The sequence below is a fragment of the Idiotropiscis lumnitzeri genome, chromosome 3 (assembly GCF_059441095.1).
Source record: "Idiotropiscis lumnitzeri isolate Australia: NSW breed Sydney's pygmy pipehorse chromosome 3, RoL_Ilum_1.0, whole genome shotgun sequence".
NCBI classification, from domain to species: Eukaryota; Metazoa; Chordata; class Actinopteri; order Syngnathiformes; family Syngnathidae; genus Idiotropiscis; species Idiotropiscis lumnitzeri.
In genome coordinates this window covers 27,124,523-27,142,136 of record NC_142393.1, presented here as the reverse complement: position 1 = coordinate 27,142,136, position 17,614 = coordinate 27,124,523, and the positions used below count along the sequence as shown (strand labels likewise).

The window sequence follows — 17,614 nt, the reverse complement described above, 5'->3', positions numbered from 1 at the left end:
ATTTATGAGTCACACATGTATTTATTAATCCTTCGCAGTGGAAAATATTTCATCATGACACCTCACAAGATACTGAGAACTACACACAGACTGTACAAATGTGTGAGAAAACAAACGTTTCATTTTTATTTATTTTTTTATGGCAGTGGTCTGATTCTTATCAAAGTCGTTATCAAAACTGATTTCCTCCACATGCACATCAAATCACATCACGGCACTTACTGACAAATGACAAAGTGTGAATAATAGTGACGTTATACATTCAGATTCCAGGTTTAAAGAACGGAAGGAAAGTTCTACCACATGGTCGGTTCTAATGAACAATCACAGAGTCACATTCACAATCTGGATCATCCATTTCAGACTGTTTTTGTCAAACTGTTTTAGTTTTTTTTTGTTGATGTTTTCTTTACCTGTTGTTCAGCATAAGACAGAAGCTAGCTCATGTTTATGTTAGAATACTTGCAAACAAATTGTTGTCTTTATATCTCAAGTCCAAGTCAGTGGGGGTTGTGCAACATTTTGATAGTTTGAGACACAATCTATCTTGCCTCTCTCTAGAATCCACCCAAATGAAAGGCACCCTGGGTTCAGAGGTTAGTCATAGGAGGGAAAGCCTATGTTTCATCTTCATGCGTTGCTTGCTATGACTTTTTGTATGTGATAAAATGTGGTTTGGCCATCATCAATGGATGCTTGTGTAGCTGCTCCCCAGGTAAAATCTGAAAGAAGAAACTGAAATCAAATGGATATTCGCATATTAAATTATTTGAGACTGATCTTGATGTATGACCAATGGAATGAAATTAAAGGTCTACTCTGAACACAAAGCAACTACGTGGTGACCAAACACTGTTTTTCTTTCTTTCAATTGTGAATTTTCTACATATTACAAAGTACAGAATAAATAGATACATTTGTGTATATAATTGGAATTGTCTCCTTATTGCTCTTTTTGAGCATTTTCCTTTGTGTGTATTGTATGACTTCCAGGCAGCTTTCGTACGGGCACATGGCTGTACAGTCCCTATTGTTTATTATTCAAATAGCCTGTGGGTGTGTCTGACATATGGAATTCTTTTCTTAAGCCTAGAAGGCAGCTTTGAACAGGGCCTGGCCATGGAAAATGCGTGACAGGACGTGAGAACGTCTGTTTTGTCGTGACTTTGCCTTGTCTAATTATTACATACTTTAATTGCAACTGTGAATTGTAATTAATCACAAATGTGTTTGTGCAATTTATAACGTCATACAGTATTGTTGTTCTGAGTAGCAAACCTAAAGTTTTAATTTTTTTTCTCCCCATTTTTTCCATAAACTGCCACATAATGGATGCATGAAAGTGAATATTGTGGAATACAAAAACACTGCCCCCCCCAAGGGGGAAAAAAAATCCAACCACAACACAAAGCGGGAGATGGTTTCACTACATGAGCACACTGATGAAGATCGACAAATGGACACGAGTGGCAACACGACAAACAACCACCTGCTTGGTCTCACCCTCAAGTGCTAGAGTGGTTGTCGGATGCTTCATCCATTCTAATGGCCTCAGCGCCAACCACCTCAACTGACTCACATTTATTATTCTTTGTGTCACAGCCCGATACTTTGTTTTCTGAAGAGCATCTGTGCACATGAGCATTAATATTAAGTCAAAATCTGAACGAGGGAGGAAAGAAGCAGCAGAGATTTCATTGTACTGTATATCAACTCTTCAATGAATCCATTTTTCCTAAAAGACCTTGACGAGATCTCCATTCAAATATGCACAAACAATGGCTCTTTAATGACAAGGAAATAATTCAGTTTGGACCCAACAGCAAGATACAAGGAATGAAGGGTTGGAGGGAAGAACAAGGCTGAATAGATTATGAAATCTCTTGCAGTAGGGACCAAATACGCATAAAATTTTAATCTATGTTTGAGCATTCAATGCTTTCATACTTTTGGCCTTAGTTTTGATCTGATCTGCTCTATCTGACTCCCTCAAATAAGTGAAAAGTTCAAAAAGAATACTCTCACCTGTTGTGTGTGGGGCTGCGATTATATGGCGACGAAGGAACTGCATGTTGAGAATATTGAGGTGCGTTTGGTGTGTCATAGTCAGTCAGGCCGACTGCCAGCTGATTGCGCCAGTTCCCTGCACTCTCCGCTGAGGACACTGTAAGTGAGACCAAACCAAGAGTCAGGTAACTTGCTTTCATTGCTTTACAGTGTAAAGTTTCCACAGATTTTTTTTAAATGACTGAAATGGATGAAACTGTAAATTCATGAAAATGTCCAGATTTCATGTTTTTTTTCCACAGGACCAGTTAGCATGTGATTAATTTGAGCTTTCTTTCTGAGAGGCAAAGTGCACCATAACTGGCGTGTGTGACATAGACACTGGCAGGATGAGAACCCAGAAGAGAAGTCAAAAATTGGCAGTGAGGACAAGTGCACGTGGAACGCTGATTCATATATGAGTCTGTGGCGTGGATCAAGTGCATTCAGTTACAACCCTGCGTGCCAAAGAAAACTCTTTGCTGCTAAAATGAGGTGGAATGAAGTCTCAGTTGAATTAGCAAGTGATACGACATCCCATTCATTCATCTGTTTGACTGCTGTGGTTGAAGCCACTAGACCAAGAGGTGCATTATGATTGCAGCTGAGGACTGTGACAACACATGATAAAGGTAACAGTATGCAAATCGAACTGCACATAGAAAAACGCACGCACCCAAAAAAAGCTGTTTGAGAGTTCATCTATAAAGCTGAGTGACTTCCCTTTTAGTACAGAGCCTTGTGAGATTACTGCTTTATTGTTTACATTATTACACTGAAAAAATAGTGAGAAATATTTTGTTTAAGATGGATATTTTACAGAATCAGTATTATTTAGAACATTGTTTGTCATATTTAAATATTGCAGTATGCAAAAGCCGTGCAAAAAAATTCAGATGGAATCGTAAGCTTTAATATAACTTTGACCAATCAGATGCAAGCTTACATGTGCATTGGCATCCATTAGGAGAACAGTATCTGGGGGCATTACGAACAATAAATTAGATCTAGATATTTTTCCACTTGAAATTTCTTTCATTAGATAATAAAGACGTAATTTCTTTAGGTACATTTTAGATATCGCAATAATATTGATATTGCAGCATGCAACTTCCATATCGCAGATTGAAATTTTTCCACTATAGTTAAATGATTTTAAATCAAATGCGAGGAATCGCCTCCATTGGCCAGGAAGGAAAGCGGCTGTGTTCACTCCCACAATGACGCAAGCGGCCGCTTCTAACTGTGAATGTCAACGGAAAACAATCACGATTTAAGGACAGGTGCTGTTCTACAAAAATAAACCATTTTAAAAATGCCCGAGTTCTTGTGGACATGGTCTTCATTGACCTATAAAACAATTGCACACATCATCTCACCAGATGAGAAAGACGTTGTTCTGCTGGAGTGGCTGAAGGCCGCCGGCATGGTCTGGTAGCCTAAGCTGAGTTGAGAGCCGCAGTCAAAGTCATATCCTGCCCTCTCTCCTTCCCTGGGGCCACGGTTTCGATGGTACCACCCTCTCAGATGTTCTGCCACCATAGCCTTCTGCATGTTCTTGGCCAAAAGTTCATTTCTGGGTCCCTCCCTGCTCCGCGGTGGCCTCACCGTCGCATAAGGATTCTGGGAAAGGCCGTCAGTTCGATCAGAGCCATAATGCCTGAATCTGTCATGTCCATGATAGCCGTTCATTTGGTACGAGGGGTTGACGTTGTAGTGGCCTTCTACGTCATTCTCATACACGTAGGCACCGTTAGCGTAAGGCTCCATATCTGGACACGGGCAGCCGGAGACGTAGTAGGCACTGGATGGATAATGCGCTGAGGTCTCACAGGCGTAACTACAACCAGAATGGTGCTGAACCAGGTTGGGCATACTCCCTGTATTTCCATACACTTCCACGTTGCGGTGCAGACGATGCATGGTGGACGTTCGGGAATCTAAAGTACTATAGTGGGAACTGGCAGGCCCGCAGAAATCCAGACTGGACTGACTGGTGTAGGAAGAGCAATCCTCTAACACCTCTGTGCTGTTGCTGCGATGAGCGGGTGACAAGGTGAAAACTGGCTTCTCTGGGTCTGTGTCCTTTCTCAGCTGGGGCTGTGACTCCAAACTTCCACTGCGAGCCCTGAAGCCATGAGGCAAGCCCTCGCACCTGGAAAGAGGACACAGCTTGCCGTGTTACACTAATTACTTTTTGCTGCGATATCGTGGAACATTCAACTATGGTTTGAATGACGATTCAGTGAAGGGTAACAGTGTTGGGGAGTCATGACCAAACCTGAGCTGGCTGCTGCTGTAGGCATTGCGGGTCAAAACTGGTGTGGGGGGCATGCTGCGGGGGTCTCTGGGAGGTCTGGGGAGGGTTTTATAAGGGCTACTGTGGGTGGAGGAGGCCTCTCTTGGATTGTGGTAGTAGAGGGAAGCCTCCGGGCCTTCAAAAGCTAATCTAAAGGGTTGTGACATTGAGGGTGATGAACAAAGGCAGGAATGATATGCGTGCAACAGAAGAAGGCCTCAAACACGACAAAGCAACCAATGTCAAAAACGTATGTTCCGAAAGCAGCTCAGCAGGGTCAGATTCAGCCTCACCTTTTGTTTTGGTTATTTTCCCTCGGCGATGTTTGCTTCTCCGCATCGAATTCTGCCCCCAGTGAGCGTAATGGACTGAACTGAGGGGAGTCTTGCACAGACTGAGAACGAGGCCGCTGACTAGCGCTATCTGAGTCATCTGATTACAAAAAAATTGGACAGCACGAAATCATGATTTGAATTTGGCATTACTTCAGGATACATTGTAAAATATGTGTTGCCAAACTCACCATCCTCCAATGGGAGGCTCGACAAGGAGCTACAGTCTGATCGCGTGAGTTCGTCTGAACAAAGAGAATGCTTATTTTGAAGACGGAATAATTACAAAAGTTGCGAAGGTTGCACTTGCGACAAACCTGCAATGATTACTGAGGCTCGCTGGGTGGGTCTTTTCCCCTTCTTAATTCGGTAATGATTCATCTCATTCTCTATCTGCTGAAGCTTGTGCATAGCATCCAAACAGTTTCTCCTCCTCTTCTTCTTGACTGTCTTACACAGTTCTGGCTCATTTGCCAGCTTTTTAGCTGCCTCCACAATCTTCTGCTGGAGGGCAAATCTGCTCTCCAGATTTCTCAGGAAAGGATCCTGCAGTGCCAGCAGCAAAACGTGTTAAACGTAAATTTATTTCCCTATTTTACCAAGCAATCCTTTTTTTCTGCCTTCTCACTATAAAACGTCTCAATATCATGTATATGCTTTCATTGGTCAACAGCTATTTCGTTACTGCTACAGCATGTTGCCATGTAATGTAGATGAAGTGGGAATAAAACAATTTCATAAATGTTTGCTGACCCTGTAGAATTCATAACTTCGAGCAGACGATGCCTTCATATCCTCAAGTACCGGAGGGTAACACTTGCTATTAACCAACAGCTTGCAAAGTGAAGCACACTTGTTTTCGTTTATCTTTTCAGTTAAAAATTTAGTTTTTTTTTTTAAGAAAATATCATTCTGGTGATTATGATTAAAAACAAATAAGAACAAAATATGCATGGGAAATTAATCATAAGGTGATAATCAAATATTGTTGGCCAAAGGAAGCGATGTGTATGATTAAAGTGTACAAGTCAAACACAGACCTCGTTGTAAGGGAAAAGGTCATCCAACTTGAAAGCAGTGCCAATCCGCCGCCTAACCTGCGGTGGTCGTTCATCTGAAGACAAGGGGTATTCCTTTGGCAGCTTGCCTGTAAGCTCCTGAGAAACAAGAAGCACTTCAAATGGATATTGTAGCAGAAACAATCCATCACACAGCAGTTTAATTAAATGCTTTGGCGGTCCTCTGGAGACAGAAAACACTCAGAAAAAGGCCATTCATAGAAAATGTGACAGGTTAGAATGAGAAAAAGTGAAATTCTGGCGTGGCATCATGTATTGATGTTTTAATGACACCAAAGCCAGATATAGTGTCCATGTGAATGGAACGACGATGATCTGAACGACATGGATCACTGCGGAAGTGCTTCAGAAGAAGATTTTCATGGAGGTTCATGCAACAATATCAAGTATTTTGACATTAATGATTATTTTTTTTTTTTTTAATATTGATGGATCACTGAGTGGTAATAAGTAACGAAAATAAATAAAATAGGGCGTGTCATTGCCACAACAATAACCCAACCACCCATTTTACTGGTGTATAATATTCTGTAATTTAAACAGTTTGACAGATGGAGGCATGGATTAGAGGAATAATCCGGCTCATTCATACAAGACAATAATGTTGACAACCAGAGAAACAAGGGCAAGTAAACAAAAGATCTCACCGCTTCCCGAAGACAAATCTTCTTTAGCTCCTTTGTTTTTTTGGCCAAGATATCTTGAATCTCCTGCTCTTTCTTTCTCAGCTCAGAGAGTTTCTCTTTCTTCTGCTCCTCACTCATTTCAGAGTCTGCAGAACCTGTAAAACGTTCAAAAGGAAACCGTATTTGACTCGTTACGCAATTGTTTTACGCCTGCAATCTGTTTATTGATGTAGTGCTGTTCATCTTTTAATTCGTCAATATTTTGCATTCATGACATTTGATCTTGGTTGATCCAAAAGTAACATAAGTACAACCAACCTGTGGATACCAGGCTCCCATTGCTGGCCGTAATCAAGTTATTTTTCAGGACTGACTCTCCAAGTTTGTTTATCTTTGCCCCTGCATGCTCGGTGAGATCCATGGCGAGTTCCTCCAAGCTTTTAGAGGCTCCTAGTTTCGCCTAACGGTAAGGAGGTATCAAATATTATTGTGTGGATCGTTTTTTTATATTGACACTATGAAATGCAATGCAACTTTGTCACTCACTTTGCTCTGCTTTCTGTCCAAATAGAATTGATGTTGGCTAATAGCCATGACCCAAATAGTTTTGATCAAAGAATGGCTCGCATACCAAGTGTGGATGAGGAGCCCTGTTTGTCCAAAGGTGCGCTTGGTTACTGCTCTCCTGAAGCAATAAGATCAGTGGTGAGCTGTGTGTCTCATTTCAGATTTCAGATAGAGTTGGATAATCTCTTTTAAAGACGTGATACCCAAAAAAAAAAAAAAAGAATTTTGTTATATCTCACCTGTGTGGATCATTAACCTCCACTGCAAATTTTTTCTCCCTGAAGTACAAATTTTCTAGTTGCTTCCACTGATAAAGCTGGCAGTTACAAAAGAGAAATAGTACACAGAAAATGAACATCACTCATACTGTGACCAATGAAGTGTCATTCGAGTCTGGTCTACCGGGATCGTAACATTCCAGGTGTTCAGAAGGTACGAGACTCCCACATTACTAAAACCTATTCATCACGACATGTTTTTCCGCGGCTCATCAGCCAGGTGTTCCGTGACACCAGCCTGATTTCAAGTCATTGGTGACTAACTGCATGTCTGGTCCAGTGGTGAACAAGATGCGTTTTTTTAGTTCCATACAGTGTGACAGGATGAGGAGCTGACGATAAATATGTATTATAATAATGTAAAAGAATATAAAGTATATTATGGTTTGCAATGCATAAAAAAAAAAAAGAACAATCGAAACTTAATTTCTTACCACTACAAGTGGTCTTCAACTTCAGATCTTATTTTGTAGTTATGCAATCCTCTCTGGCTTCACTGTCAACACAATCTTGTACTATGTCCGTATCATTTCAGCTCCTGACTTGCCTCCTCAGGTATTCTCACGCATGTTAACACCCAAAGCCATCCCTCTTTTCATTCTGACATCAGCAGCTCCCTCCTCTCCCTTCACGTTCCCTCCCACCCGACAGGCAGCAGGCACTTGCACAATGCCGCTGTCAAAGTAAACCAGAATGTATTGTCTTCATGTGACATGTTTGAAGTCATATTTCCGCTTGTTCTTGGCCCCTACTTCACATGCCAAACGTCTTATTCTTCATGGCATCGCTCACATGGGTGTCGCTATCACTTGGCAAGTTAAAATGGCTGACGTGCACGACTTCCAGTAAAGGAACTTAAATGATTTTAGCAGTGAAAAGGTCCAGCCCTTTAGTTAATTTGAATCAGAAATGATTACTCAGCCCGCTGACAATGTCCTGCGTTGTCATGAACAGGCAAGCCAATTTAAAGCGACAACTGTAGGATGATATTTACCTTTCTAGGTTTCAACTTATCTTGTAGATCATACTGGCCAATTCCTTTATAGCTGATGCCAAGCCACCACGGCATCCCTTGTTTATCCTGTAAGGAGAAAAAAAATAGTTGAACATGTTTCTTTCCCAGTGCACAGACTGTTACTACTGATCTGAAAGCCTACCTTCACTTCATAATAGTGGACGCCATATGTGGGCAAGGATTCCACGAGAGTCAGATACCTACAATGAAATGTGTTATTAAAACCACAATGTGCTTTCTAACGTCCACATGGGCTGTGTTAAAGGCGAGGAGGAATTGATCTGGTGAGTCTGTGTGAATCACTGGAATGAACATATTGATTGATTTAAACCATCTGATGGGGAAAAGAGATTCCGTCAAGACAAAGTGAAAAGAGCCTCGGCGGAGGAGAGAGATTAATGACCTGAAACCATTTCAACATTAATTAATGTCGAAAGTCTTTCAGCAAATCAATATTTTATTTTAACTTCAACACTCACTGTACAATGGCCTGTCCTCTGGAGACGCCTCTGAGCTGTTTATAATAGTCGATGACTCGATCCTCACTGCATTAGCAGAAACAAAGTGAGAGAAAATGTATTCAAGCAGAATTGTGAATACATTAAAAAGTGTGCTGCGAATCACAATCCACACTGGCCTATAAGCATACCAGTATGCAAGCGATGGGTGCTCCTTGAGGACTTTAGTGGGAAGAGTGGGCAGTTTCTTTAAGTCGGCTCGAGTGGCTTCATCGCTAGGAGAAGGAAAGAGGTGGGGGATGAACGATAGCAAAAGCCATATTATTGTATTTTCCTTTTCCGCACTACCAACTAATAACCACATTTTTGTCCTCAAAACTTCAGGTACTATTAAGCAGGAACTCATTCACTTTTGACTGGTTTTGTATCCGACAGGCTTGCAGGATAAAACAGATTAAAGGCACCCTAAAAATAGAAGTGTTTTTGATGATTAACTTTGCTGGTATTATTTTGGGTGTGATTTATGTTTAATGTTTTTTGTCACTCTTCTTACTATTGTTAAAATTCATACACATCAGACTGTGTCAAGACATCTGCATTATTATCAAACTTTTTATTTTGGATCCCATCAGATTGCGCAACTGTATCTAATTTCGTATATTTGTTTGTTGGACTTGAAGCGCGTTTGCTGCTCTCTCCCGGCATGTCAAGCATCCACTTAGTTCTGTCAGCACCATGAGATTCATTAGTAGGTGGGTGCGAGCTTCTCGGTGCACCATGGAGAGCCTCACATTACATTGCTATTGATTGGTGATGTCCTCATTCCTGAGAAACAAGTGACCTATTGAATGATTTCGCTTGAAGATCGGCATTAACTTATCCTTCTGCCAGTAAATCCTTATCACCCATCTGATAATAACAAGCTCTTACCTTGTGTAGTCCCCTTTAGACTCCTGGTAAAAAAAAAATAGATAATTAAAAGAACATCTTATTAGGCTTTACTTTGAAAGATGTCATATTAAGATTTTTGGTGCAAGAGAGTAGCAAAGGCCCCAACCTGCAAAGCATTTGCTGCCAACTTAAAGACATTCTCACTCTCAACTTCTATAATCCCCTATGAGACAAAAAAAGGATTTTAATGAACAAATTACACATTATGTTCCACAATGAAACATATCAGTATCGACCTCAATATCAGTCTGTTCTCAGAATAAATCTGTGTTTTTCTGCGTTCTTACACACATTCCTCCTCACCGAGTGAAAACTGCCCTGCGGCTGAGAAAAGGTTACCTGCTACCAGAGTTCGCAAGCAAACGACTCATCTGTGGCTTCAGCCAGGTCTTTATTTTTATTGCCTTCGCCAAAAGAAGAAAAAAAAATCCCGTAAGCAAAACACTTACGTTGTAGACAGCAGATTTTGCATTCAGGAAGAATAACTCCACGGTTATGATGTCCTTCAGCTGTGTTATGTTTTCCACATAAAATCTATGAACAATAAATGCACAAGTACACAAAGTTTAGAACAGAACCTGTTGTCAAGCTGCGGGTATTTATTGCAAACGAGGTCTTGGCTGTAGGATGAAACTATATATGTGATAATATATATGTGGCCTGGCTCAAATCTCTGTTAACAATCATGATTACTGTAAAAATAGTAGAGTAATTCCACAATTGAGATAAATAAGATAAATTAGGCACGAACTATTTTGAAAAACTGGCCATGTATTTGATATTTTTCTTTTCATGTAATACAGGTAATAAAACATTATATAATTAGATTTGTCCATGCCCATCCATCAATTGTACATTTTCTTTTCTGGGATATTGTATTTATCGTATTATATATTTTACTGTCAGTGATTCGTCGATAGCCAAATAACTACTTCAAAAATATTTCTGAATTAGACCTTATTAATAAAGTCTGATTACATTTTATTTATATGTGATTATACATTTAATTTTTATATTACACAGCTAACAGGGTTGTAAATGATGATGTAAATGTATCGTTTTTGCTCGAGAGAATGATTCAAGCTGCTATGCTTACTGGTCGAGAAGGTCGCTCTATACTGTAATAAAACTTCGCTATATACAATAAAGAGGACAATAGATATTGATATGTCTTTTCTGATAATATGAGTAAAAGAATTGCATTTGTTTGAGCTTTTACCATTACAACTGAAAATGTTGACTAAGATCAGATTTATTAGGTCTTCCCATGGCCACAGAAATAAGCTTGATGATGCCATTTTTTCTTCTGAGTTATGCAGCTTTTTAATTTTATTTTTTTTAAATCTTGATCTAAATGATTAAAACAGTTTTAATTACTGGGTAGCTTGTATTTGGGGAGACACAACTTCACGATATGATTACACACTAGTATTTTAGTATTTCAAATAATGTAACAATTACATTTTGTCTTGCGACGCCGATAATTTACACAACAATTAAAAAGAACAATGGTGCGGTTTGAGGAGCTATTCATACTGCACAAACTACTTCATAACACATTTGTAAACGGAGAACACAATGCACTGTATTTACTTTGTACTATTTTTTTTTTGGGTTCACCATGCAGGGCTGCACCCTGCTGGAGAGCTTCAGCCCTGCATGTGAAGGTTTCTTGTTACCTGACCAGAAAGTTGAGGGCAACAGAGCCGTGTCTCTTGGAAAAGTCATGATCAAGAACTCTGCGGTCCATCTGCAGCCACTTACACTGACCACTGCAAAAGCAAGTGAGTGTGCCACAATGAACACATCTGCTGTCTTTTAAGAATCACTAGCAAGAAATATTTAGTCCACTGCGAATACTTTAATACTTCACATACTTGTCATTGAAAAACGCAAGTCCAAAGAATTCCTTCTCTTTGAGGTTGAAATGGGAGGAGACCAGGTCGACGAGTTCATACGACAGAAGCTTTGGCTGCGGATAGAGATTTTTCAGATTCAGTGTCAACTTCCAAAACTGACGTCTGTTCACCTCATTCCCTTACAGAAGAGACAAACCTGTCAAAGCCAAAATAAAATACAGCAGCCTCTGTGAATTATTCACTGACTCCAACTGTGTTGACCACTAAACAGCCTGATGTGCTTCAATACATTTGAATTATTTTGAAATGCCCGAAACACGGTGAAATACGGTCGTTGTGAGGTGCGCTGAGGGTTTGTGCAGAGTCGGTGTGAATTCTCCACACACCACGGACCTGGAGCACATCCTCTCACGTTGCATAGTGAGGCTCCTCACTTATTAAACAAATATTGACCATCTCCACGTCACTCATACCTGAACCAGCAGCTCCAGCTTCCTGTCATCCAGCAGCTGCACTTGACACAGTCGGCCCTCGGTCATCTACAGGGACACAAAAAAGGAAATTGTAGCAAGCTCTTCAAATTCACACCTCATGGCCATCATTTTTAATTAAAAATGGAATGTATTGTATAAGAGCAAAATCTGTTGAAACCAGCCACGAGTGAAACGAAAATATTTCACGTCACGATTGCCATAGTGAATTAATACCCTAGCTGTAAATGCAGTGATCCTTCTTATAATACTAACGTCATGATTGACAATGCAACCATTGTCCCAAAGATTTGTTACCATAATAACCCGTAGAAGGATTTGAGTTACTTCACATTTGGTTTCACATCAGTCTTCTTAGCCTTTGATTGAACAAATATATTTCAACAAGCAAGCATTTCTGCAAACCTTTCCAACCTGCACGGCTTACAACTTGTCAGATTGCTACGAAACTGTGAATGTTCTAAATCCACATGAATGGAAATAAATAACATTTGCACCACTGGGAGCATTTTCCTTGCATTGCTACATTGCTAGAAACAGCACTTTGCTGTCAGTGCGTCAAATTCTCAGTTCAAATGATACATACACACACCAACATTCAAACTACCTTGGAAAAAAGATTAGCTGGTCCCGTTATCTGACAGAATGAGGTTGATCACCTCTTGTCGAGTTCTAGCACAGAAAAGCGAGCAACTCTCATACCTGGTAAAACTCTCCAGGGAGAGCACAAGAGCAGATGCGTTCCTGACTCATCCCTTCATTGCGCTCTTCTTGCAGAACTCAGAGAAAGCACAGAAAAGTCTCTGCATGGAGGCTTCTGAGTTTGCAACGGCTTAGTGGTCGGTAGCCGACTTAATGAGGCCAAGACGGGTTAGACGCCTGACCACCGTTGCTCAATTTAGGGATGACTGCCTCATAGTGTAAGTGGATATGTTTCAGGTGAAAATACAAATATAATGCCGTTCAATGTACGTGAGTCCTTTTTTGAATTGCTCACACAGGCTACAGTCCTTGCAACTCTTAAATTACTCCGTTGCGCTAGTAAACTCTTAATTATATCTTCAGAATTATGTAATCTGAAAAATTCTCCCTCACAGTCTAAATGAAATGCTGTGTGCCCAATTAAAAAAATGGACCACATCTGCAGTTTATAATCACAATGATTCATTAAGTTGGAACAGTACTGTCTTGTGAGCTGCAAAATTTGCTGTGAATTTAGCATGCAATACTTCAGTCTGGCCACTAGATGTTACTGTCAATTGTATTCTGCTTGTTTTAGTGAAGAAAGTGGCCTCTTGAAACTTGCAGTCACTGAAGAATGGTCTTGAACAGTTGGAGAATCAAAGCGTGTGTATAAAAAGAGGTGTACGACTATAAACGATCCGCGCAGTTGGTCTATGAGCGACCCAGTCTCACCCTGTAGCCTATCAATGGCTGCATTAAAAGTCGAGATTCCATATCAACCTGGTTCAGACACAAGAGTGGTGCAGGCTGGGAGTTAAAACTGATCAATACAAAGTGATAACAAGTGCATACAAACAATTGGCAGTCGTTTGTTACCTTCATTCAAGACTATCGCCCAATACCGATGGACACACTGCAGACAAAAACCTATTCAGCTTTAAAATAAAAGCTTGCAAGGTTTCTAGAAGATCAACCTTCACATTAAGAAAAAGAACTGTGTCATTGTGTTTTATCTCTCCATGCATGAAAATGGAGCCTTTCTGTGCTGCAGGATGGAGTATAGTTGGCATAGCGTATGTGTGTTACCTTAACGCATACCTGCAAACTTCACAGCACGGAATAATGCCTTGTGACATTCGTGATGTCTAAATATAAAGTCTGGAAGTTAAATAAAAATCAAACAGGAACATTTAACCTGTCATTATTCATTGCCTGCCCAGACAGCAGCCTATCTCATCTCCGTTTCCACTTTTCATGCATTATTGATGATGGCTGGTGCTACACAAAAGAGTGTTTGTTTTCTTGAAGGCATCCAATTGGAAAACACATGAATCCAAAGTAAATTGCTTGAATTACAATTACAGACAAAATAAGTGTGCGATTGACAGACAAAGGTGAACCCCGCCTCTCGCCCAAAGTCAGCTAGGATCGGCACTCGCTCCCCTGCGATGCGAATGAGGACAAATGCGACACTTGCGTACTTGAGGTATCCACCATCTAACACACGGATACAACTTGGTGGCTCATGTAACGAACCTTTGACACCTGACACTGACACACTCCCCTGCGAGATGTCGTCATTAGAAAATGTGAATCTTTGATGCATTATTTAAGGGCGGAGTCACGGCAGAACAACTCATGCCAATGATGTCATCATGCTGTATAACTTCGTCCTGTCCTGAAAAGGACATCCTCTGAGACAGAAGGACATTCAACTGTCTCTTAATTGTATTCGTACTCCAAATACGGTACAAACGACTGTAACGGTCCAATCTGCTCCTGTTTGAAAAACGGTCACAATGTACAAATTGTACTATGTGACCAAATGATTCAGTATTTCATAGCAAACTAATAAAAGCTGATGTCATATCCATCCTCAAGGTAATGTTGTACCTCTTGTTCACTTCACACGGAGTCTAAATATGTGAACACAAACACCCAGAGGCTTCATCATTCCTCGATCTCTGTCATCATTACACAAACACCCACTAGAAATTAAATGGAGGTATAGAACCAGATGTCAGCCACATCTTAACCAGAAGAAGGACAATTCATTTTACATTATATTTTGGATTGTAGAGAAGGACTTGAAATGTGAAGTAGTCATACAAACTAAAAGATTGTTGAAATCTAAAGCTGCACATGGATCGAATTCAAATGTACATTTTGTATTACAGGTCATTTTAGAGGCAGCCAGCAAAGTGGTTGACACATCTCCCTGACTGTTCTGACGGTTTGGCTTTTGAATTTGCAAGTTCTCCCCGTGCTTGTATGAGGTTTTCCCGCTACTCCAATTTACAATACAATATAATACAATACAACTTTATTTATACAGCGCATTTCACAGAAGCTGGAGTCGTAACAAAATGCTTTCCCCATGGTGCAGTGCTTCTCAATTATTTTCTGTTAGGGGGGCTAACAGCAAGAAGAAAGCTATTTGCGCCCCCCCCCCACCCACTCTCCGCCGCAACTATAAATAATAGCATTTTCATTGCAAAACAAACCTAGAAACAAACAAACGTTAGCGAGTTAATACTCGCTGCACACAATGGGCAAGGAGAGCGCCACTGCCAACTACTGGAGTGGATGTGCAATTACTCTTTATTGTAGTACAACGAAAAAAAAAACATATTCCCCAGGGTCACACCCCCCGCCCCAGCACCGCGCGCCACCATTTGAGAAGCACCGTTATGTTGTAATAAAAATTAACTCACACATTCTAAAAAAAATTGAAGACTCCATACATGAATGTCCAGTACATGTTCCCTGCTATTGATAATATCACGCCTCTCGCTCAGAGTCGGCTGGGATGGCTCCAGCTCAGCTGCAGGTCTAAGATAGTTGGGTGCAATTTTCAACTGAGTTGGTTTCTATTGAAGTTACAAAATAAAATAACTCAAAGTAAATACATGCATGATGAAAAAACTGGGTCACTTCTGGTTTCAAATCATCTTCGGACTCAGTTGATATGTGGTGGCATTTGCCTTTGTACCCCAAGGGGAGCATTGTATTCCCACAAATCCAGTTGTTAAGCAGTCCATGACAGCAAATGTGTGCTCTAGTGGAGTTGGCTCAAAATGCTGCCTCTAAAAATTGGGCTGGAAGCATCATTGAAGACATGCAGTAGTGAGTCATTGCCACCTCTAGCATAATGACAGTCCTGGCAGCACTAACAAAAGAGGTCCTTACACACTATACTGCAGTGACTTTCTGCATAGGCTTCAGCCGGCTATAATATCATGGCAAAAATGTGATATCACCATCATAAGTTCTTCTTTTTTGTATTATTGGGAGAGCTTGCATCAAATGTTAATCATCTATTACTCTAAAGGTTGTTACTGCACAATATATCTTCCATACAAAGCTACAGTAAGGTGCACACTCAAGTTTCAGGTCAAATAGCTTTGCTTTATTATATATATATATATATATATATATATATATATATATATTATTTTTTTTTCAAGGCCATTTTTAGAAAATATCAAGGCACTATTATTCTGAACAAGTGGTTGGTTAAAGTTTTTAAACAGCCAATAGTTAGTCAGAAGAACATGCCTCACTCCTTTTCAGGTCTTGTCCAGTGACCTACAAAGATGAAATCCAATAAAGCGTATATAGTTTTACTACTCATTATTTACCGATGCTTGCATTTTTTTTTAAAAAAGCCTTCAAAAGTCGAGTGTGATGATAAATGACGCAGGACATCCGCAGCAACAAATAGGAAGCACAACAAAGTTGACCATGTGTATCCAAGGGTCGTACCCAAACACCAAAGCAAGACTTCCTGTTTATGATCCCTTTAAATACTCGCAGACGGTGCTTTTCCTCCCAGATAACAATAATAGGTCAATGTCTAACTTGCACACGTCTACCTTAAAAAAATAAATAAATAAATAAATAAAAGTTAACGAAAAAATATAAAAACACATGCATCACATTAATACAGGGTTTGTGTTCATGTAAATCGTTATCCATGTCACTTTTATGTCATTGCGGAATTTCACGTTTCCATTTTTGAATTAAACCTGCAAAATCACTTTGTGTTCAGTAACTGAGCTTTGGAAAGTGAACACTGTCAAACTGATGAATCATCCACCATTTTTAATATTCGCCAAGGCACACTGCCAATATGAATGGATGAAATAACACTCTTTCTCAGCTGAGCAATTTTTGCTTCAACATCCTAATATTGTGTGAGCTTTATCCAGCTCCATCAGGATCACAATGTGGGGACTGGCCCACCTCGGGGCCATTGAGAGAACAATGCATGTGTGTGGAAGTCTATGGGTGGTTTCCACCTGTGATGCTGTCTCAAAACATATATGTCAAATGAACGCTTTCTTTTTTACTCTCTCTCTCTCTCTATTTCCGAGAAACACGCGTGTCTCAGGTGGGGGCGGCAAACCCAAACCGTTGGTTCACCCAAGTCCCTTGCCGGGGTCTACTTTTTGTCTCGTCGAAGCCCGGTGCAGAAGCGGTGTGTATCAGCTCCATGATCTCAACATGTATCCTCTTACCTTTGTGTTTATATATCCTTAAGAGTATAAGGTAGAGCCTTCTCCGCATGCCGGTCGCTTCAGATCAGCCGTCTCGCCGGTTGCGCTGGCGGTGGAAGGGAGTCGCCCCGCAGCCGCTGTCCATGCTCATCCCCGGTGTGTAGCTGCTGCTGCTGCTGCTGCTGAACGCGCCTCGTATGGAGCAACACGCACCACGCCTTCAACCGCCGGCTATTATGTGAACAAGCATAGCATCCACCACCCTTCCCTCCCTCCCTCTTAGCTCCCCCCGCCCCTCCCCTCCCCTCCTTATCCAGCAGCAGCTGCCGGCCGGCCTGCTTCCCACTGAATGGCCTCAAGTGAGGCGGCCAAGAGGATGCATGTGCTCTGCAGCCCTCATTACAAGCACTGACATAATTCAGGATTACCA

General features: G+C 40.7%; 1 protein-coding gene across 3 annotated transcripts; it reads right to left on the bottom strand.

Annotated features, from left to right (window-relative positions):
* Positions 1–103: 103 nt before the first annotated feature.
* On the bottom strand, positions 104–17,406 carry frmd4bb (FERM domain containing 4Bb). 3 transcript variants are annotated; one of them, XM_088289996.1, is made up of 24 exons: positions 17,206–17,406; positions 11,984–12,049; positions 11,529–11,623; positions 11,331–11,423; positions 10,101–10,185; positions 9,758–9,814; positions 9,631–9,653; positions 8,892–8,975; positions 8,722–8,787; positions 8,385–8,442; positions 8,222–8,308; positions 7,189–7,265; positions 6,929–7,067; positions 6,701–6,842; positions 6,404–6,537; positions 5,718–5,834; positions 4,995–5,223; positions 4,869–4,922; positions 4,639–4,777; positions 4,328–4,495; positions 3,426–4,201; positions 2,026–2,164; positions 1,504–1,629; positions 104–722 (listed from the first exon to the last, which is right to left on the bottom strand). In XM_088289996.1, exons 2-23 carry the CDS (start codon positions 12,047–12,049, stop codon positions 1,506–1,508), a joined length of 2,952 nt encoding a protein of 983 aa, XP_088146122.1. In that variant the 5' UTR covers positions 17,206–17,406; the 3' UTR covers positions 104–722; positions 1,504–1,505. The 3 variants fall into 3 exon arrangements, with proteins under 3 accessions (XP_088146122.1, XP_088146123.1, XP_088146124.1); XM_088289997.1 differs by lacking the exon at positions 1,504–1,629; XM_088289998.1 differs by lacking the exon at positions 4,328–4,495.
* Positions 17,407–17,614: the final 208 nt, after the last annotated feature.

Coding starts and splice junctions, on each gene's coding strand:
- frmd4bb (XM_088289996.1), bottom strand. CDS start 12,049: ATGACCGAGGGCCGACTGTGTCAAGTGCAGCTGCTGGATGACAGGAAG. Junction 9,815..10,100: donor CAAAATCTGCTGTCTACAAC/GTAAGTGTTTTG, acceptor TTTGTCTCATAG/GGGATTATAGAAGTTGAGAG. Junction 8,976..9,630: donor TCTAAAGGGGACTACACAAG/GTAAGAGCTTGT, acceptor TCCTTCTCCTAG/CGATGAAGCCACTCGAGCCG.